General features: G+C 34.5%; 2 protein-coding genes across 2 annotated transcripts in view; one reads left to right on the top strand and one right to left on the bottom strand.

The window, feature by feature from the left end:
- Positions 1-21,541, top strand: part of LOC112057873 (uncharacterized) — a 173,318-nt gene that overhangs the window by 143,968 nt on the left and 7,809 nt on the right. The gene's annotated exons all lie outside the window — the stretch shown is intronic.
- On the bottom strand, positions 24-3,441 carry LOC112057024 (opioid growth factor receptor). Its single transcript, XM_024097514.2, has 3 exons — positions 2,098-3,441; positions 1,380-1,585; positions 24-1,242 (listed from the first exon to the last, which is right to left on the bottom strand). Exons 1-3 carry the CDS (start codon positions 2,100-2,102, stop codon positions 1,088-1,090), a joined length of 366 nt encoding a protein of 121 aa, XP_023953282.2. The 5' UTR covers positions 2,103-3,441; the 3' UTR covers positions 24-1,087.

Raw genomic sequence — 21,541 nt, 5'->3', positions numbered from 1 at the left:
TATAAGACTGATTAAAACAAATGTTATTTTTGTAAGTATTTATTACATAAATTTCTTGTTCTTATAAGAAAAATAACATTTAAATATAAACATGACTTTTCTTTATATATATCAAAATCAACATAATAATTATGAAATACTGTAAGCATTTAACTATCTCAGTCTTCAAAACAGTCTTTACATTTTTAATATTGTACTAAACATGACTTTTCTTTATACATATCAAAATCAACATAATAATTATGAAATACTGTAAGCATTTAACTATCTCAGTCTTCAAAACAGTCTTTACATTTTTAATATTGTACTAAACATGACTAATATAAACATGACTTTTCTTTATACATATCAAAATATATCAAAATCAACATAATAATTAAGAAATACTGTAAGCATTTAACTATCACAGCAAAACAGTCTTTACATTTTTAATATTGTACTAAACATGACTAATATAAACATGACTTTTCTTTATACATATCAAAATCAACATAATAATTATGAAATACTGTAAGCATTTAACTATCACAGCAAAACAGTCTTTACATTTTTAATATTGTACTAAACATGACTAATATAAACATGACTTTTCTTTATACATATCAAAATCAACATAATAATTATGAAATACTGTAAGCATTTAACTATCTCAGTCTTCAAAACAGTCTTTACATTTTTAATATTGTACTAAACATGACTAATATAAACATGACTTTTCTTTATACATATCAAAATCAACATAATAATTATGAAATACTGTGAGCATAAACTATCTCAGTCTTCAAAACAGCCTTTTTACATTTTTAATATTATTTGACTTATATTATTTCTTTTAGGTAGCTTAATATTACAAATCAATATATAAAAATATTATACATAATTATTGAGTGAGACGGGTAGTCACAATAAAATAAATACTTCCAAAACTATATCTACAGATATAATAAAACTATATATAAATATACATATATATAAATATATATATATCTAATAATAAATAATAATAAAAAAATATATAAATGAAACAAAAAATATAAAATTGGGAGTGGGATAAAGAATTTTTGAATATTAATTCAACATTTTTGATTTAATATTCAAAAAAGTCTTCATCCCACTCCCACTCCCACTCGGAGCTGAGGGACCCCAACGACTCCCAGGAGTCATACCCCGAGGACTCCAAGGAGTTGGGGTCCCCCAAATCCGAGGCCACTGATACAGTTGAAGCCGACGCAGTCCCATGACCTGTAACAAAATAATATTTACTCAGTATGTTTGCGTATATGTTTTGTTTTGTTCAAAACACTTGGTATGTGATACTTTATCACAACTTGGGCCTCAATAGCATAAAAAAATAAATAATAAAAATGAAAAAAAATTACCCGATTGAGGACTCTCAGGTGGTGTCTCTGGTGGGGGCTGGTCAGCATCGACAGCAGCTTCTGCTGGGTCAGCTCCAGCTGGGTCAGCTGGGTCAGCTCCAGCTGGGTCAGCTCCAGCTGGGTCAGCTCCAGCTGGGTCAGCTCCAGCTGGGTCAGCTCCAGCTGGGTCAGGGGTTGGCTCGGCCGTAGAAGTTGAGGGGGTATTTCTAAGAAAAGTGAAAATTAGTCATAATATTTATTTAACAATAGGCCACATAGTTAAAAGAGTCAATGGATGTTAGAGTCCCACAAGATGCTGGAATGGCGACCCCCTACTAGATGGACCGAGGATATCAAGAGGCTGGATGTTAGTGGCTCGAGACTTGTGCTTCCAGGTCAATACAAGAGGCCTATGTCCAACAGTGGGTGTCTATCGGTTGATAAGTTTAGGTAAGATAACAATAGGCATAAAATAAGAGGTGACTACAGTAACATTAATTGACAGATGGAATACCTATTGGATGCCGGACCATCTGAAGAGGCTGAACCAAAACCCAAGTCACTGCAAAAAATCACCATTACGGTTGACGTAATTGAACATGAATGATCGTGTTCTTCATTCAAAACCTTTGAAAATGTATCCAAGGTCGAACTCAATAAACTTGTTCATTCTAAAGTATTCCATACACTGTACAGAACAATATAAAAGAAAATAATCAATAAATCAAAATGTACTTACGACATGTTTATAATGTTAAAAAACAGCGCTGAGTAAAAATTGAAGTGTAGAGTCGATCACCACAAACGGCTAAAAAGATAATGATCACAGACCACAAATGAAGGACGAGATCAGTGTTACCAACTGTCCAAAATATTTATCCCTAATTATCCCTAATATTGAGTTGTCCCCCTAAAAATATAAATTCATAATAATTTAGAAATAATATGCTGTAATATGTTTCAAAAGTCTTATTTAATACAGACAAAATATTACGTATTTATCTGAAGATTCAGATTTTTTGAAATCATACATGTTGACAATTAATAAATTTAACATTTTTTTTTATTCGATGAAAATTGCCGCCAGTTGCCTCAGAGTGGTTGTAGAATAACGTATTATATATCGTTATAAGTCGCTAGGTCAAGAAAGATATATTAAAATTATCATCAATTTAAAAATATTAAAAAGTCAAAAAGTCCCTGAAAATACCCCTAAAAATTTCAGACCCCTAAAAAAATCCCATTTCACTTATTTGCCCCCTAAACGGGGGGGGGGGGGGAACCCCTAAGTTGGGATATATTATCTATATGTATTTTATTGAAGTAAAACATACTTACTATAGTAGGTACCTCATCATTATCAACCCATATTCGGCTCATTGCTGAGCTCGAGTCTCCTCTCAGAATGAGATGGTTTATTTCAATAGTCCACCACGTTGGCCCAATGCGGATTGGCAAACTTCAGATATTATTTTGTTTGTTGTAATCCTGCAAAATGTATTTCTTGCAAATCTTTCACCTCCGCCGCTAGACAGACTGTTATTTGTATTAATGGCTAGAGTAGAGGTATAAATTAAAAAAAATTTAGACATTCGTATTTTAAATTTTATTCTAGTTAGTTTGTTTATGTTTTGACTGACATTGAAAATAATTGAGCCGCCTATTTCACCCTGTTGAAGATACAAATGCGCGGCGGTTGGTGGCCTTGAAAAAATCTTATTACTCGTAATTCCTCCGAGCTCACATATGATAATGTGTTCGCAATGGCAACCCTGTTTTTTATTATAGTACACAATTTTTTCATTATAGCAAAACATACATAATATTAGGTATAGGTACATAATCAATACTATTATAAGTATAGATTGTTACATTAGTTGATAATTATATTGTTAAACACGCCGGGCGTGTGGTACGTTCCCGCCCGCACTCGCGGAGCGTCAAAATAAAACACGCTGGGCGCGATACACCGTCCGATGTACATGGGAATACCGAGTCATCTTAAAAAACACTAATGGTGTGTAATGCCGCATACGCATCGGGTAATTACGTAACACAGCGTGTGCGTATGCCGCAGGGAAAGTGTTAACACATAGACTTTCATTCCGGACAAGGCCATGGTTCCCGAGCAATGGATTGTTCCGGAATAAAAGTAGCCTATACGATAATCCAGAGTAAAATCCATTTCCGTTCCAAAGGAGATGGTCCAAAATTGTATGGAGCTCAGGATCAGTCATTGTACCCAGACAGAAATAAAAGAAAATGTTTTTTTAAACTATTTTTGATTATACGATGGATCTTGATAGCCCAATGGATATGACCTCTGCCTCCGATTCCGGAGGGTGTGGGTTCGAATCCGGTCCGGGGCATGCACCTCCAACTTTTCAGTTGTGTGCATTTTAAGAAATTAAATATCACGTGTCTCTAACGGTGAAGGAAACCATCGTGAGGAAACCTGCACGCCAGAGAATTTCTTAATTCTCTGCGTGTGTGAAGTCTGCCAATCTGCATTGGGCCAGCGTGGTGGACTATTGGCCTAACCCCTCTCATTCTGAGAGGAGACTCGAGCTTAGCAGTGAGCCGTATATAGGTCGATAACGAACGATTATACAAATCTACGAATTTACTTTAATTCTTTCGAAATAATATTCATTCTCTCCCAAGAAATGCAACACTAATATGGGTAATAATGGCGGATTGATGACATTTTCAATGCAGTAATCGATTTGACGTTTGCTGTCAATCGTCATTTCATAGTTGCTTTAAGGGCACCATATTGATATAACTCAAAAACTTGGGTTTTAATTTTATTTAGTTAGATTTATTTACTTTAATAAATTTTTATTCAAATCTTTGTATTTTTTAAATTTTAATGATACGGGGTACAAGAGTGGACCTGAAATGGACCATCTCCTTTTTTTTCTTTTTTTTTTATTCTTTACAAGTTAGCCCTTGACTACAATCTTTCGGTTTCTACACGGCATCACACCGGAACGCTAAATCGCTTGGCGGTACGTCTTTGCCGGTAGGGTGGTAACTAGCCACGGCCGAAGCCTCCCACCAGCCAGACCTGGACAAAATAAGAAAATCTCAATCTGCCCAGCCTGGGATCGAACCTAGGACCTCCGTTTTGTAAATTCACCGCGCATACCACTGCTTTCAGCCAAATAGCTTCAGTAGCCGCAGCGTAAAGAAAAAACAAACAAACACATTTACGAACTTTCGCCTTTATAATTTTATTGTGAATACAGAAAGCTTACAAAAGTAACTAAAATTATCCTCAACCGGTTACGTAGGTAACACATGAGTAACAAATTGTTACATTTAACAACGTAAGTGTTAAAAATGTTTTTTACGATCCAACGCGCTGGCAACCCGACGGGCGACGCGTGCTGTTATTGTCAATAATGTTAATAACAACTTTATGCTGGCAACATTTGTTGTGGAGATGCGTGAACTTGCTAGGTACTTTGAATTAAACGATTTACGTGCCTTTATACGGTCGACATTCAACCATGATTCAATAAATTCTTGCAAATATTATCTGTCTCAAAACATCTATAAAGATAAATAAGATAAATATACTTTATTTGCACACCACAAAGACAAAAACAAGTGAAATAAAAAACAAATTAGGAAGAGATCAGCATACAAAAGGCGGCCTTATCGCTAAGTAGCGATTTCTTCCAGGCAACCTTCGGTTTAGGAAAACTTAAGGACATCAGCAGGTGGCGTAAAACAAAAATAACCATAGTATTAGTAATACACATACATACAAATAATTTACATCCTAATACATAAACAATATTACACAAATACCTACAATAATGAATAAAATACATATCAAAATATACTAATAAATACCTTATATTGAAAAGAAATAATATATACAGATCGTCTTTACTGCACCAGATAATGAGACTTTACGGCATTTTTAAAAATGTCCAGTGTCTTTGATTGCCGTATGTTTAAAGGGAGAGCATTCCATAACTTAACGGCTTGCACAACGAAAGAATGTTTATAAAATTTCGTCTTATGCACGGGTAAACATAGAGTTAGTAATCGACACTGTCTCAGTTCAGACTGCACTCCCTGAAACGTAAATTTCTCCTTATGTATTTTCAATAGAGACAGTGGTTATGACATTAATCTCAGTCAAATAACCATAGATCAGAAATCGCTAAAAGCTAACTGTGCAAATAACAATCGACCCATAGAGTTACTGAAGCGGCAAATTAATTATTTATTTATACGGATATTATAAAGAGGTAAAGTTTATTGGGGTTGTAGGTTGTTGTGCTGTAGGGGGTAATCTCTGGATCTGCAGAACCGAATTTGAATACTCATGTACCACTACCTTGTACCGGACTGATCTCTGGAACGACTGAACCGATTTTAACAAGAACTCACTGGTACGTAAATGAGATCATAGAGCAACATATACGGAACAATTAAGGGAACCCCTTAACGGTTTACGGTACCTTGTGTTTGGGCTTGATTAATTTGTATTGCTGAGATATTTGTACCATGATTGTGACTGTCATTAGGGGTCTGATGTATTCGTTTGAGATGAAATTTCACACTAAAAATGGAAAAATAATGAAAATTTTAATAAAAAAAATACAACCGACTTCAAAACCTAAATACGTACCCACTAAACTAAAAAGTGAAAAATAACATCATAATATTATGTTCTACCTGCTAATCAGTATGTAGGCGGTGCTAAGCCGGTGATGTATACACACTAGACACTCATATAATTTTCGAAAGTTTCCCTCAATTTCTCCAGGATTCCATCATCAGTTCTTGACATGATGGCAATGGGACCAAATAGGGACTATACCGTTTCAAACAAAAAAAGAATTTTTGAAATCGGTCCAGGCGTCTTTGAGTAAAAAAAAACCGAACGAATTGAGAACCTCCTCCTTTTTGAAGTCGGTTAAAAATATATAATTCTAGGAGGATTTATGAATTTTTCGTGAACAAAGTCGCGGCAGTAAGCTAGTTACGCAATATTATGCAGCGTTCATAACATTACGATGTAATTTAACTACTGCCTACTTAAATCCTCCATTATGTGTATTTTTTATTATTTTTTTCTGTTTATCCAATAAAATGTATTTTATATTCGCGAACCTGCTTATTTTTAAGGACCCCACACACGTAAAATGTAAAGCTCCACACACACTCCCCCCTTTATTGTAATCCCCGCAATAAAAACGATATTAAATTTAAGACTGTTCTTTTTATAACGCATGGAAAATGCGTTCCATATCAGTTGTAAAAGAAACGGTGGATTTTGGAAAAATAATTGATTATTATTGGTTGTGGATTTTGAAAATAAATAATATATTCCTTTTTTTGGATTTTTACTAGCTTCAGGACTCGCTGAACCAAAGTCACTGACTCAGCGAGTCGCGAAGCTAAAGTGGCAATGGGCAGGCCACATAATTCGAAGAACCGATAGACGTTGGGGTCCCAAGGTGCTGAAATGGTGAAAAGGTTATATTTAACACTTAATAGTAGTCATAACTTCTTAGATTTTTTTCTCCCAATACATAGACAGTAAATGCTTCTTTTTGTGAAAAAGAACTCTGCTCTATGCTCACACCAACAACGCAAATCTGAGAACTATTAAACTATTAAATTTATATAAATTTTCCATTTTACTGGTAAAGTCACATAGAAACCAAAGTTACTTGTCTTGGCTTTACATTTGTTATAAAGATTTGCTATAAAATTTCTGCTCATCAAAATTCCCCTTATCTACGCGAAACAAAGCATAGACATTATAATTTTTATAGAGAGGCCCGTGAATCCGCCATTTTGTTTCAGCATTCGAAATTTAAAAAGCACGAAATAAAACGCGCGTTAAAACCGTTTGAAAGTTATTTTTTATAGTCAAAACGAGGGAAAATCGGGATTGTCTGCCTTACAATAAAATATAGATAGCAAATGCCGTTTTTATTATGAAATGTCATTAATTTTTTTACGAGAGGTAATCGTTCTTAAGGGCTGCTAATAAAAAAAATTAATAAGATCCTTTTTATTTGCGCCTTCAATTTTTTCTTGAGACAGATTTTTTGGTGAAGAAAGAACTCTCAATACACCTATTTCTGTAACTTAATTATTTTGTTTTTGTTTTTTTTTGTAACTGTCTCGTAAATCTATATAATATGATAGGGATGATTGTGGGTAAATAGAATAATGAGTTCTTAAAATTGAAATTACATATGCTTGAATAATTGAAACAGCATATTCTAAAATTTACAAATAAATAAGTAATTCTATAAGTTTGATATATAGATTAGGTACTAGTCATAAGTTGAGTTAGAGAAAATTATAAACGAAAACTTATAAGTCTTTCTCAGAATATTATTCTGCATCAAATGAGTTATCGCTAGTAATTTCCCTTCCATTCTCACCATTTTTTCCAGGAAAATCTCTCGAATATCTCTCGTATTTTATTACAATTTTAAAATATTTTTATACTATCGTTTAAGGACTATTAGTCTTTTTCAAAATATAATTTCAACCGACTCAATCGTACAATAGCACCACAAGTACCGGAACGAATCCGAAATTTACGGACATCAATAAAAGTAACTCGTTAACGAAATTACTATTCGACTTGCTCGACCTCATCAAGACACATTACCGAGTTTAATTGTCAATAAACACTTTAAATATTATGAGCACATTTAAACAAGACCGTTGATCGGTTAAAATTTTTATTTAACAGTGGGTTCCGTACGTAGCTTCAAGAAAGTCTGTCGTTAAGAGTTCTCGCAGACATACACTATTATAAGTTACGCACACTCTGGTGATCAGAGGGCCTAGTGGCAGTTTCATACTTTTACTGTCACGTAACGTAAACGCGAATTTCTAAGGAATTGAAACAGCGCCATCTAGTGGCACTACTGCACAACTGTTTCAATTCCATATAAATTTGCGTTTACGTTAACGTGATGTTAACGTGATGTTAGTATGAAATTATTGAAAACTCCCACTAGGCACACAGTTCATCACTCGGCTAATTACTTCACTTGGTTGAACACTGTATCTATTTAGTACCATCGTGGTACGTACGTACTACTGTAGCACCCAAGTAAAATTAACCCCCTCGTCTAACGAAATCGTCTAACCAATTTATTGGATCCCAATCGTGTAAGCATCAAGACACAGATTATGCACAATTAAAATGTTGTCAAACTTTCTTATAAAGTGTACAATTTAGTTGTCCAATAGTCGGCCAACTTACACTATTTATAGTATATGTGCTGGAGCTTTAATAGTTAGACTTTCAGTGTTTATAAAAAAGGAAAGCCTGTCAACTGTCAAAACGTTAGGCAAACATGCACTTTGGACCGTGGTGGCTTTCTACAAATCTATATTTATTTGTAATTTTTTTTTCTCTCTCTCTTTTTTTCTCTTTTGTCATTTTATTGATATCACCAACATAGATTCTAGATTTGATCTTCATTTTTAACCGACTTCCAAAAGGAGGAGGTTCTACGTTCGACTGTATGTATAAATTTGTTTAATTTTTGTGACATGATATTTATCCTACTTAACACCAATTACTTGGTCTGTGACACGGAACCCTAAAAATTAGGGGTGTCATAAAATCCCCTGCACCATCATTGCCACTACGAACGGAAAATCGAATTTTATATCCGTTTTACTTTCAAGGCGCGTGCGCATGTCTGTGACGTCACATTTTATGGAATATCAGATAATACAACCGTTTTACGATGCTCGTTAAAACTATAAATGCTACAGCTATCACATTAAAAGGGTATTCAGTGTTAATTTGTCAGTACATCATATTATGGAAGTTAATTTTCATAATAATTACATGGAACGATTATTAGAATCACCTTTCTTATATTACTTGAAACACCAACTTCAAATAACACCAATTTAGGCAAATAAAATTTTATTTCATTTCATTTCCTTATTATGTCCGGGGCATAATACTCCTCCAACTTTTCAGTTGTCTGCATTTTAAGAAATTAAATATCATGTGTCTTAGAGGTGAAGGAAAAACATCGTGAGGAAACCAGCATACCTGAAAATTTTCTTGATTCTATACGTGTGTGAAGACTGCAACTAAAAACGCAACTACATGACTAAAGATAGCGTTGCACGTTGCATTCACATAATAAAACCGATCATAACGGGGAATATATTCCAATCTATAAACAGTTTATGACAGCGGTGCGATGCATTTACGATGAACGAGATCAGAGTTTATTACGAGCAAGCGATTAGCCAAAATACGACTTGACCGTAAATAATGTGTGTAAAAAAAAATAATAAAACATGTATGCGCAAAAAAAAAAAGAAAAAGAATAACTCAACTTTTTATTGTGACGCGTTTATGCGTCTCTTTTTATTCATTTTATATTTATAGTGATGTGACACGCGTCGATACGGCTCGATATATTTTACGATCGTATTTAATTTATTTGTGCGATCGTAAACGTCAATGTAGAGCATCAATGCTCGTTGGCTTTTGAGATTATTATTTGTTACCCACGCGGTTTTTAACGACGTTGTTACAAGATTGCTGGTCCGCCATTCCTTGCGATGACGGCTCTTTACTGTTAAAGTCGTAGGTTATTGCTGGTCGTCTTTCTTAGCGTATGTGTTTGGACAGACCGTGCTGGAAAAACATTGTTTCGCTTGTAGCATTCAATCTATATAAGAAATTTAAGATATATTCAATCATCAGTTAACGCCTATTTTGTGATCATAATTATAATATATTATTTAAATCAGTAGAATGTCATACGGTCATTAAATGGATTACGAAATATATTAACTATAGAAAAATAAAATATTACCTAATTCTCTCAGTATTTTTATTGGAAGTATTTTGAAATAAATAAGTACTCATAAAACTGCAGTTTTATATTTTGTTTAACTTAATCTACTTTGTTTTATTTATTATTTCAAGTATTACACATACTACTGTACGCACTATTACAGCTTTTTTACAGTACAATACACTAGTAATAACTGAAAACGACATACTTTCATACAAATAATTCTTAGAACACTAACATTGTACTATTATGATTGATAAACCAAAATGTTTTCGATCTTGAATAGACATATAACCATCACAGCCAGTTTACTAAGTTAGCCATAAAGCTATCTATGAAACGTATTCCCCATTTTACAGATTCATATAGAATTCATAGTTTAACGGTAAAACTTCAGAACGGATCAGATAAAATTTTCAAGTCGTCAGATGTTTTATTGTGAAATCAAACGTCAATGTAACGTTCCACCGCAAAGAAAATAGAAACTTTGTTAGCCGTTCAGGTACGTAAGGCTTCATTATATACATTTAGGTAATGTAAGAAGTTAAAACGAGATTTACGATTGGGAACATACATTTACTTTTTAAACTCAGTTTGAGAGTATATTTTAGTTTAGACAATCATCTTCGGCGAATGGCCAAATGCAGATTACCGATTGTAACTCTTTTTGTAAAGAAGTTTTATAAAATTACATTAGATTTTTATTTCTGTTCATTATTTCGTTCTAAACATTTTTATGTTTGTACCTTTGAAAAATTAAGGTTTATCGATATTTTTACATTTACATCCCTAAAACAAACATAAATAGATTTTATATTTATTAGTTAACTACTCTATAAATATATAAATACTTTATTTCATTTATAAACTTGTATATGTCATCGTAAAATCTATACTAATATTATAAAGCTGAAGTGTTTGTTTGTTTGTTTGATTGAACGCGCTAATCTCAGGAACTACTGGTCCGATTTGAAAAAATCTTTCAGTGTTAGTTAGCCCATTTATCGAGGAAGGCTATAGGCTATATATTATCCCCGTAATCCTACGGTAACGGGAGCCAAGCGGGTGAAACCGCGCAGTGTCAGCTAGTTGTAAATATTGTTAGATTATAATTTATCTCGCGAGATTGTAAACTGTCGAAAGAATGTGAACCGCAACATACTGTTTACAATTTAACGTGTATTATTCGGTAAATTGTAAGAAAGAACGTAGAAATTAAAAGAAAATACCAAACCTATCATAACTAATGGCACAGTAAAGATATTACAACCAGTATAATAACTCGGCCGTATTTTTGAAATAAATACCTACAGCCGCGCGGTACGTAAACATGTCATAGGGCTGCCCGCATGCAGCAATTTAATTACATTTGCTAACTTTGTGTTTCCACTTAGTTTTGTGATTGTAAATAAACTTTTTTTATATAAACAAATAAAATACTTTGTAAATTGTAGTAAAATGGGGAGTGATAAATAAAAATGCGTGTTTTTTGATTGGTTGATGTAATTAAGGCTGATACTACGTCAATGATCTTGAAGGATTGGTCGTATTCTTAAACATATTTATTTCGGTGATGCCATCTAGGTATTACCTCCACACTACGTGAACAAATAAAAAAAAAGATAAATACCTTCATGAAATTGTAGTGATTTAAAATAGATAATGAAACAATGAACAAACGCACTAATTGTCCCTACGATACGATAGTTCCCCTAGATTTCTCTAGGATGCCATTATCAGATCCTGACATGAAAAAAATGGGACTAACCTGAAAGAATATTCATCCAAACAAAAAAGAAACGGTTTACAAATGACGGAAATATCGCTGTAAATACGATACGATTCTTTTTGGAAGTCGGTTAAAATTCTTGTCACCAATGCCAAGCTGAGCAAAAGTTTTATGAGCTTGCACATTAAAGTGCATAAAATCCGCCATTTTGATTTTTTAAGAACTAAGTTACCCAGTGACACTCGGCCTATCTAGACGAGTCTAATGACATATCATTTATCAGTATGTGTGCTTGGCAAATTTGTTCGTAACACTCCCGAAGGTCGGCGCGGTCCGGGAGGGGGGTAACGATGCCCAGCGCGTACGACTTCACACCCGCGCAGTCCTTTCCTCCCGTCGCCCGCATACAACAACAAGTCATAACATTCAAACACATACTCCTCCTTTGGGCTTCGCCGCAGTCGGGTAACAAAACACAAATGATCCGAGCACAGTCACACAATACATTGTACAAGCAGTCGAGGTTTTAATACAAGCTTATCGTACCTACTGTATCGTGATTCATGAACCGCGTATAGCTACATATTTCAATCGTGTCAATCACTTTCCTTTACTCTATTCACTTTATTTACTAATCCAGATACCTACCTTTATTCTGGAGATAAAAGGAAATACCTTATCCATTAAAAAATACAAGATTATGTACCTACCTACTAATAAGTAAATTTATTTTAAAGTTAACCTTTCAGAGTTTCCAGGTAACTTAAAAAAAGTTATCTCTGGATGGGATAATTTTGAATTCATGCATCCAAAAACGGCACAGTATTTCCTACTGGTCATAATTAAAAAAATCTAATACTATTAATACACTTTACTCTGTTAATACACCGTGCGTTCGTTCGTCACCGCGGCACAGTCGCGACTGTCTTCACCCTACGATCACCCCATGTTCAAGGAGCGTAGGTATAGCTCGCGTTTCGACCTCTAGTATGAAGTCCAACTACTGGTTGTAATATCTTTTCTGTGGCAATGTCTTTGTTCGAGTACCACAAATAGTTTTAAGTTATGGGTTATATTATACCTCACAAAGTTATTTGAAATTAATTAATTATGATTCCCAAGTATAGACATGTTCTCATTCGTAAGACTTTAATTAATGATTATTATACATATAAATATTGCATTTATTCAAGTGATGTGAATTCACTTAATATCAATTACTCATACATATCTATACTAATATTATAAAGAGGTAAAGTTTGTAAGTTTGTAAGTTTGTCACATTTTTTAAATGGGGTAATCTTCGGAACTACTGGTCCGATTTTAAAAATTCTTTCACCAGTAGAATGCTACATTATCGGGGAGTGATATAGGCTATATTTTATATTGGTATCATATATATTAGCCGAGTTATCACAGTTTTTGTCATACAGGTCGGACCGAAAATCCTCTTAGGCAGACTTATTCGCATGCGCTGCCTTAACCATCGTGTAAAATTGAAATAAATGTATGGAGGCTTTATGTATCTTTAAAAGTTCTACAAAAAAGTCCGCGACACCATATACCTATCTTCTATACATTAGCAGATATAGTACCTTTTGTGTTTTAAAAATTATTAATTTTATATACTTAGGTTTGCGTCATTATTTATGCTACTTAACTTAAATCCTTATCAAAATAAATTATTTAATAATCACAAGGATGTTATGGAGATAAGATTTGCCCTTTATAGTATGTTAATTAGTTAAATAGTTTCGGAGATAATACAAAATTTCTAAAAGGCGGAATGCCGCTTATGTTTAAGCGCCAACCGCCAAATTAAGTTGAACCTTCCTCTATAGGTTTCTACGTATTTTATAGGGATCAGCATTTTTGGTTACTAAACTCTATGTAGGCGTTTTATTCATTTACCAATAGATGGCGTTGAGCAAAAACACCATATTTTTGTACGGCGCTAGGGAGATTTATGCCGACTACATGATGATCGAAATTGATTGTTCATACATCGGTGTTGGTGGTGAATGAAAAATTTACTTAGATTTTGGCAAGTCGATGTTAATCGTTAATGAGTATGTTCTACTTCTAGGCACGTAGCCACGTAGCACGTAGGTAGTTAAAGTTAGCTAGGTACTGTTTGTCTGACTCTGTCTATTTACGTATTTGCTTTTTAGATTTAGAAATAGAGATTAGAGACATACTTTAAGTTTTAATTTATAGTTTAGATACGCCGTACTTTCTTTGTTTAGGTTCAGGACCAGGTTCAGGTAATCAGGTTTAAATTCAAATAAATAATTTGTAATTTTATTTTATTCGTTTCGTTTCGACTTTCGACTTTCGTCATACGTATTTCGTGTAATTAGATATTATTTCGTTTTATGGTATTATTTCGATTGTTGTGTATATAAATTAATTAAAACTTAGTAAGTGTAATTATAGTGTTTTGTGTTAACTTAATTTTGTAAAAGATATACATACGTAGTCTATACTAATCTATACTAATCTATATCTATACTAATATTATAAAGAGGTAAAGTTTGTAAGTTTGTCACATTTTTTAAATGGGGTAATCTTCGGAACTACTGGTCCGATTTTAAAAATTCTTTCACCAGTAGAATGCTACATTATCGGGGAGTGCTATAGGTATATATTTTATATTGGTATCATATATATTAGCCGAGTTATCACAGTTTTTGTCATACAGGTCGGACTGAAAATCCTCTTATACAGACTTATTCGCATGCGCTGCCTTAACTATTGTGTAAAATTGAAATTAATATATGGAGACTTTATGTATCTTTAAAAGTTCTACAAAAAAGTCCGCGACACCATATATCTATCTTCTATATATTAGCAGATATAGTGCCTTTTGTGTTTTAAAAATTATTAATTTTATATACTTAGGTTTACGTCATTATTTATACAACTAAACTTTAATCCTTATTAAAATAAATTATTTAATAATCACAAGGGTATTATGGAGATAAGATTTGCCCTTTACAGTATGTTAATTACTTAAATAGTTTCGGAGATAATACAAAATTTCTAAAAGACGCAGAAATTCCACTATATGACGCCCGGCGCTTTCATTTACGTAGTTCCCGTTCCCGTGTGAATATGGGGATCAAACATAGCCTTGGACACTCGCAAACAACGTAGCTTTCTTTTGGTAAAACAATTTTCCAAATCGGTCCAGTAGATCCAGAGATTACCTCCTACAACCACACGAACTTTACCTCTTTATATTATTAGCATAGAAGTCTCTATTTCTCTTGGTCGTATCGTAGGAGTAAGATAGAGAAGTTACAGGGTAGGTTAGGGTACGGGTAGGGAAGCGTAGGGGTAGTGTAGGGGTAGGGTAGGTTTAGGGCCGGGTTTAGGGTAGTGGTAGGGTCGGGGTAGAGGTAGGGTAGTGGTAGGGTAGAGGTACGGGTAGGATAGGGAAGTGGCAGGGTAGGGGTAGGATAGGCGTGAGATAGGGGTACGGGTGGGATAGGGGTAGGAAAGGGATAGGGTACGGGGAGGGTACGGGTAGGATTGGGGTAGGGTATAGGTAAGGTAGGGGTAGGGTAGGGGTAGGGTTGGGGCAGTGGTAGGGTTGGGGTAGTGATAGGGTAGGGGTAGGGTAGGTTAGGTTAGGTTAGGGGGTAGTAGTAAAAATGACATCGAATTTTACGCAGACGAAGTCGCGGGCGTCCGCTATTGTCATATAAAGCATTTCAGATAGATAAAAAAATATTTACTAGAAATCCAAATAGAATCCAGAGTAAAACTACACCAGCTATACAGGGTGATTCGGACTTTAGTACCGATATTTTTTTTCGTGGTTCAGTATCACTAAGAAAACATAAATCTACAAACAGTTCGATACATTTTATGTATTTTTTTTTTATCAATTTATGTCTCAGAAATAACAAAATAATGGACACATTACCAAACAAACTGCGCAAATGCTGGCGGCACTTTGTAAGACGCCGACAAAGAAATACCGGCCGTAGGCATATCGCTTCGGCTTCGACTGACGGGGGTGGCAGAGGTGAGGGGATCGAAAAATCCCTGAGGACGCCTACCGAATTGCCGATGGGCGACCAGTGACAGACAATCTGCCGTCGCTTGCGCATTTACTATGTCGGGATTTTCAAATCGCGACTATTACGAAATGGGGCGAGTGTATTTGCTCAGCAATGAACGCCTTCGTGCAGCTTGCACAATGTACGAGTGAGTGTTCCTAGGCTACGAGCCCAAGGAATCCTGAACCCCGCAGTGCCTAATGTGAGGAACAAGTGTTTTAAATAAACTAAATGAAAATTTTATTAAAACGTGCTCGGTTGTGCCTCGAAAGGAATGGACTTCATTTCGAACAATTGTTAAAATACAGTGATTAAAATTTTCAAATTAACAAAAACAAACTTAGTAAGTAGATATCATTGATTAATGTAAATATGCTGATTACAATTTTTTAAATACGCCTTTAATGCAAAAGTTTGCGTAATAATAATCATCATCTGTATTTCATTATTTCAATCGAAAGTTCATAGTTTTTATTATTATTATTACGCATGCACTTCAGGCATTATTGATGGTCCTAAGCCCAATAAAGTATGAAAGGAATATCGGTACTCAGCTCAAAAGTGACGACCTTTAATTATTATAAAAATAATAGGTATCAAACAAAAATAAAATAAACGCACAAAGGTCAACGGCCCTTGGCGCGGGCGCTCGCTAACCTACCTACCAGCTGATTTTGTAGTTGCCTATTACCACAGTAAAGATATTACAAGCAGTATAATAACTCGGCCGTATTTTTGAAATAAATACCTACAGCCGCGCGGTACGTAAACATGTCATAGGGCTGCCCGCATGCAGAAATTTAATTACATTTGCTAACTTTGTGTTTCCACTTAGTTTTGTGATTGTAAATAAACTTTTTTTATATAAACAAATAAAATACTTTGTAAATTGTAGTAAAATGGGAAGTGATAAATAAAAATGCGTGTTTTTTGATTGGTTGATTTAATTAAGGCTGATACTACGTCAATGATCTTGAAGGATTGGTCGTATTCTTAAACATATTTATTTCGGTGATGCCATCTAGGTATTACCTCCACACTACGTGAACAAATAAAAAAAAAGATAAATACCTTCATGAAATTGTAGTGAAACAATGAACAAACGCACTAATTGTCCCTACGATACGATAGTTCCCCTAGATTTCTCTAGGATGCCATTATCAGATCCTGACATGAAAAAAATGGGACTAACCTGAAAGAATATTCATCCAAACAAAAAAGAAACGGTTTACAAATGACGGAAATATCGCTGTAAATACGATACGATTCTTTTTGGAAGTCGGTTAAAATTCTTGTCACCAATGCCAAGCTGAGCAAAAGTTTTATGAGCTTGCACATTAAAGTGCATAAAATCCGCCATTTTGATTTTTTAAGAACTAAGTTACCCAGTGACACTCGGCCTATCTAGACGAGTCTAATGACATATCATTTATCAGTATGTGTGCTTGGCAAATTTGTTCGTAACACTCCCGAAGGTCGGCGCGGTCCGGGAGGGGGGTAACGATGCCCAGCGCGTACGACTTCACACCCGCGCAGTCCTTTCCTCCCGTCGCCCGCATACAACAACAAGTCATAACATTCAAACACATACTCCTCCTTTGGGCTTCGCCGCAGTCGGGTAACAAAACACAAATGATCCGAGCACAGTCACACAAAACATTGTACAAGCAGTCGAGGTTTAATACAAGCTTATCGTACCTACTGTATCGTGATTCATGAACCGCATATAGCTACATATTTCAATCGTGTCAATCACTTTCCTTTACTCTATTCACTTTATTTACTAATCCAGATACCTACCTTTATTCTGGAGATAAAAGGAAATACCTTATCCATTAAAAAATACAAGATTATGTACCTACCTACTAATAAGTAAATTTATTTTAAAGTTAACCTTTCAGAGTTTCCAGGTAACTTAAAAAAAGTTATCTCTGGATGGGATAATTTTGAATTCATGCATCCAAAAACGGCACAGTATTTCCTACTGGTCATAATTAAAAAAATCTATTAATACACTTTACTCTGTTAATACACCGTGCGTTCGTTCGTCACCGCGGCACAGTCGCGACTGTCTTCACCCTACGATCACCCCATGTTCAAGGAGCGTAGGTATAGCTCGCGTTTCGACCTCTAGTATGAAGTCCAACTACTGGTTGTAATATCTTTTCTGTGCTAATGGTTTCTGAGCAACTCAAGTTCCGTTTCTTTGAAGTATGTTGCGGTTCACAATCTTTCGATAGTTCTGAGTATCGCCAGATAGGTTATAATCTAACTGTATTTACAATGTTACGGTGCCATATATTTTGATCCTATAGAATTCTATCTAAGTCAACATAATCCAAACCTTTGATTGTAAAGTAAATTAAAATCCTTTTACCAATTTCACATCCAATAGCAAACATCACTCATTTCGCGAAAGAAATCGCGAAATTAAATATAACTCATTTCGCGACTCCTTTCATAAAACCTCTTTTCTTATAACGTACACTGTAAATAACCTAACAGATTGCTTCCATGTTTGTTAATTTACAATGAACTTTAATACAAAGTAGTAAGGTTTATATTTCAATGTAGGTATAAGGTTTTTTTCGAGTAGCCAGATCGGTATCGAGTGAAAATTATCCGTCGCCCCCAATCTCTTTTGAACCGATTTGTCGCGAGTCCCTTTGTTCCACTTCAAAGGTATTTTTTGCTTGCGCTTTATTATTACGCTTGCTTGCTTCGGATTTGCGATGCGATTGTTGTTTACCTGTTCGAAATTTGAATATCGGCGAACTATATTTCAAAGTACCTACATATTTTTCTTTAGGAAATAAACGAACATTTTATCTTAGTAGATTCTGCTACCGGATGGTAGTGGACTACTGTTTGTAAACTGTTTGTAAATTAAGCAGAGTCAAAGTAAAAACTCAAAATTAATTTATTTCATTTAAGCTTTTTTATTAATTTATTTAATTTAATTTAATTAATTTATTTCATTTGACGGCCTCCGTGGCGCAGTGATATGCGCGGTGAATTTACAAGACGGAGGTCCTGGGTTCGATCCTCGGCGGGGTAGAATGAGATTTTCTTAATTTGTCCAGGACTGGCTGGTAGGGGGCTTCGGCCGTGGGTAGTTACCACCCTACCGGCAAAGACGTACCGCCAAGCGATTTAGCGTTCCCGTACGATGCAGTGTAGAAACCGAAAGGGTTGTGGATTTACATCCTCCTCCTAACAAGTTAGCCCGCTTCCATCTTAGACTGCATCATCACTTTCTATCAGGTGAGATTGTAGTCAAGGGTTAACTTGTAAAGAATAAAAAAAAAGAAAAAGCTTAGTTTACAAGCACTTTAGAAACGTCAGCCCCCCCTAGCCAAGTGGCACATCGATTCTCTTTCTACAATCGCTAACGCTTCGAAAACTAAAAAGATGTATGGGAATGACATTTGTTATCGACAGGTCACGTGATCAAGATCTGTCATTCACATACATTTTCGCACTTGCCACAGTACTTTTATGAGATGATGGTAATAATTAAAGTGGAAAACTTAAATTTAAATATATGCTATTTGGAAATGAAACTTATTTGATTTGCTGAAAAAAATGTAGTCACTTGAAGTTTTGGTGCTAAACGTTCGTAGATGATTTTTCACTTAGAACTGAAAAAATAATGAATTATTATTCATTTATATAAGCTTCCGCAAAGACAATCTTCCTCTATATACTTTAAGATATCAAAGATAAATAAAATAGCTGTAGATATAGAACATAACCGAACAACATTTAAAATAATATGGAACCAAATACAAAATGAAATATAATTTCATAGTATTAAGTCTAATGTTTGAAATTTCAAATTAAATTACGTCCTATCTACCTTTGTTTTATTTCGAATTCTCTATTTTACCTTAAATTGCATCTTATCACCAGAACAGAAATTCGAATTTTATTCCAATGAACAATACGATTCAATTTTGAATATAAATGAAAGAACATCCCAACGATATCTTTTACACGAATTTACATTTTATCTCCAATGAAATTGGTTTTAAAATTGTTTACCCGTAGTACATTCAAGAATTCTAATTTAGCTTTTTATTTACTTCCCAAAATGTATGCAAATCACCGCGATTGATGCTAGATGATCAAACAGCACCTATCTCTTTTCAACTTCTTTCTGTTATGTATGTTTGTCCCTTTCCCCCAATCGCGAAAAGTAATTTATTGTGTGTATTCAATTTGGTTTAAGAAATTAGGTATAATAAAATTATACAGTTCACAGTATCGTTAAGAATGATTCCTATTATGTAAGAGGATTTTATTTTTTTTAATTTTCGTCCTCTGAGAGGGTGTTCTTTGTACCTGCGGTGTGTAATCCCCTTAAATTGGATGCTCTGATAAACCTTTGAGTTATGTTTTGTTAACATCTGTCGTTATAACGATATTCGGTTTACCGGGATATCATAATTGGATGATTTCATCAAAATGGAAATTTAAGAGTGTGCAATATGTAATTTGGTGGTTACAAATGGTTCTGGATCTCAGATTCTGGAAAAGTTAGGAGCCTGATATTTGCGTAAATGATATTTCAAAGTGTTAGCTTCGTTATGACTATACAAAATACACAATTTGCAAAACTTTTCTCGATAGTTTATTTTTTTTGAAAAATACATGTTTTGCTCACATTTTACTTTCAATCTCAGGAAAAGCATACTTATTTTCTTAATTTTTTGTTTTGTATAGAAAATTAGGTATATATCTTGAACATGGCCATTTTGTTTTTCGTTATGTTGTTTAATTTACTTGCAATTAGGTTAAAATGGTTTTGGCGCTCACGTCATAAAATTTGCGTCGCGCGTCAATCGCTCCGTGCTTTTCACTCACGTGAAAGACATAATTCGGCGTCTCGTTTGCGCTTCGAATTTTATCCATATCGTACCGAAGTGCTGCGCGCTCTTAACTACATATTATAAGATTTTTATATAAATTACTTCCAGAAGCCTCGCGTTTTCACCTCCCGTTCCGTGAGATACTGGAATAAAGTATAGCTTATGACACTTACAAGAAACTTGTCTTTTGGTTAAAGCATTTTTAAAATCGGTTTAGTAGATCCAGAAATTACCCTCTACAAACTCACAAACTGTACCTCTTTATATTATTATACACAGATTAGTATAGATATAGATTAAATTAATTTCTATATTTTTTTCGGGCACTGGATTGTGACTTCACGCACGCACGTTCATTTTTACACGAAGCCCGCCAATGCGCATCGGAACAGCATGGTGGGTCTACACTCCATATAGCCTCTTCTCTAAGAAGGTAGACCTGATCCTGTACCCCTTAAAAGACTGATAATGATGACGATAATTACTTATGAATTAGTACAGTTTGCAGCTGCTAATAAGTTATTTATTTACAAGACGCGATAGCCCAGTGAATATGACTTCTGTCTTCGATTCGGAGGGCGTAGGTTCGAATCCGGTCCGGAGGATGCACCTCTAACTTTACAGTTATGTGCATTTTAAGAAATTAAATAGTTTTTACTTGTCTCAAACGACGAAGGAAAAACAT

Source organism: Bicyclus anynana, chromosome 22 (genome assembly GCF_947172395.1).
Source record: "Bicyclus anynana chromosome 22, ilBicAnyn1.1, whole genome shotgun sequence".
Classification (NCBI taxonomy): Eukaryota; Metazoa; Arthropoda; class Insecta; order Lepidoptera; family Nymphalidae; genus Bicyclus; species Bicyclus anynana.
Note: the sequence above shows the minus strand (reverse complement) of the source record. Positions and strands in the feature narration are given on the sequence as shown.

What these genes read in the sequence shown, in the direction of transcription:
- LOC112057024 (XM_024097514.2), bottom strand. An exon ending in ACCTGAGAGTCCTCAATCGG is followed by an intron (nt 1,243 to 1,379) that starts GTAATTTTTTTT and finishes ATTTTGTTACAG; the next exon opens with GTCATGGGACTGCGTCGGCT.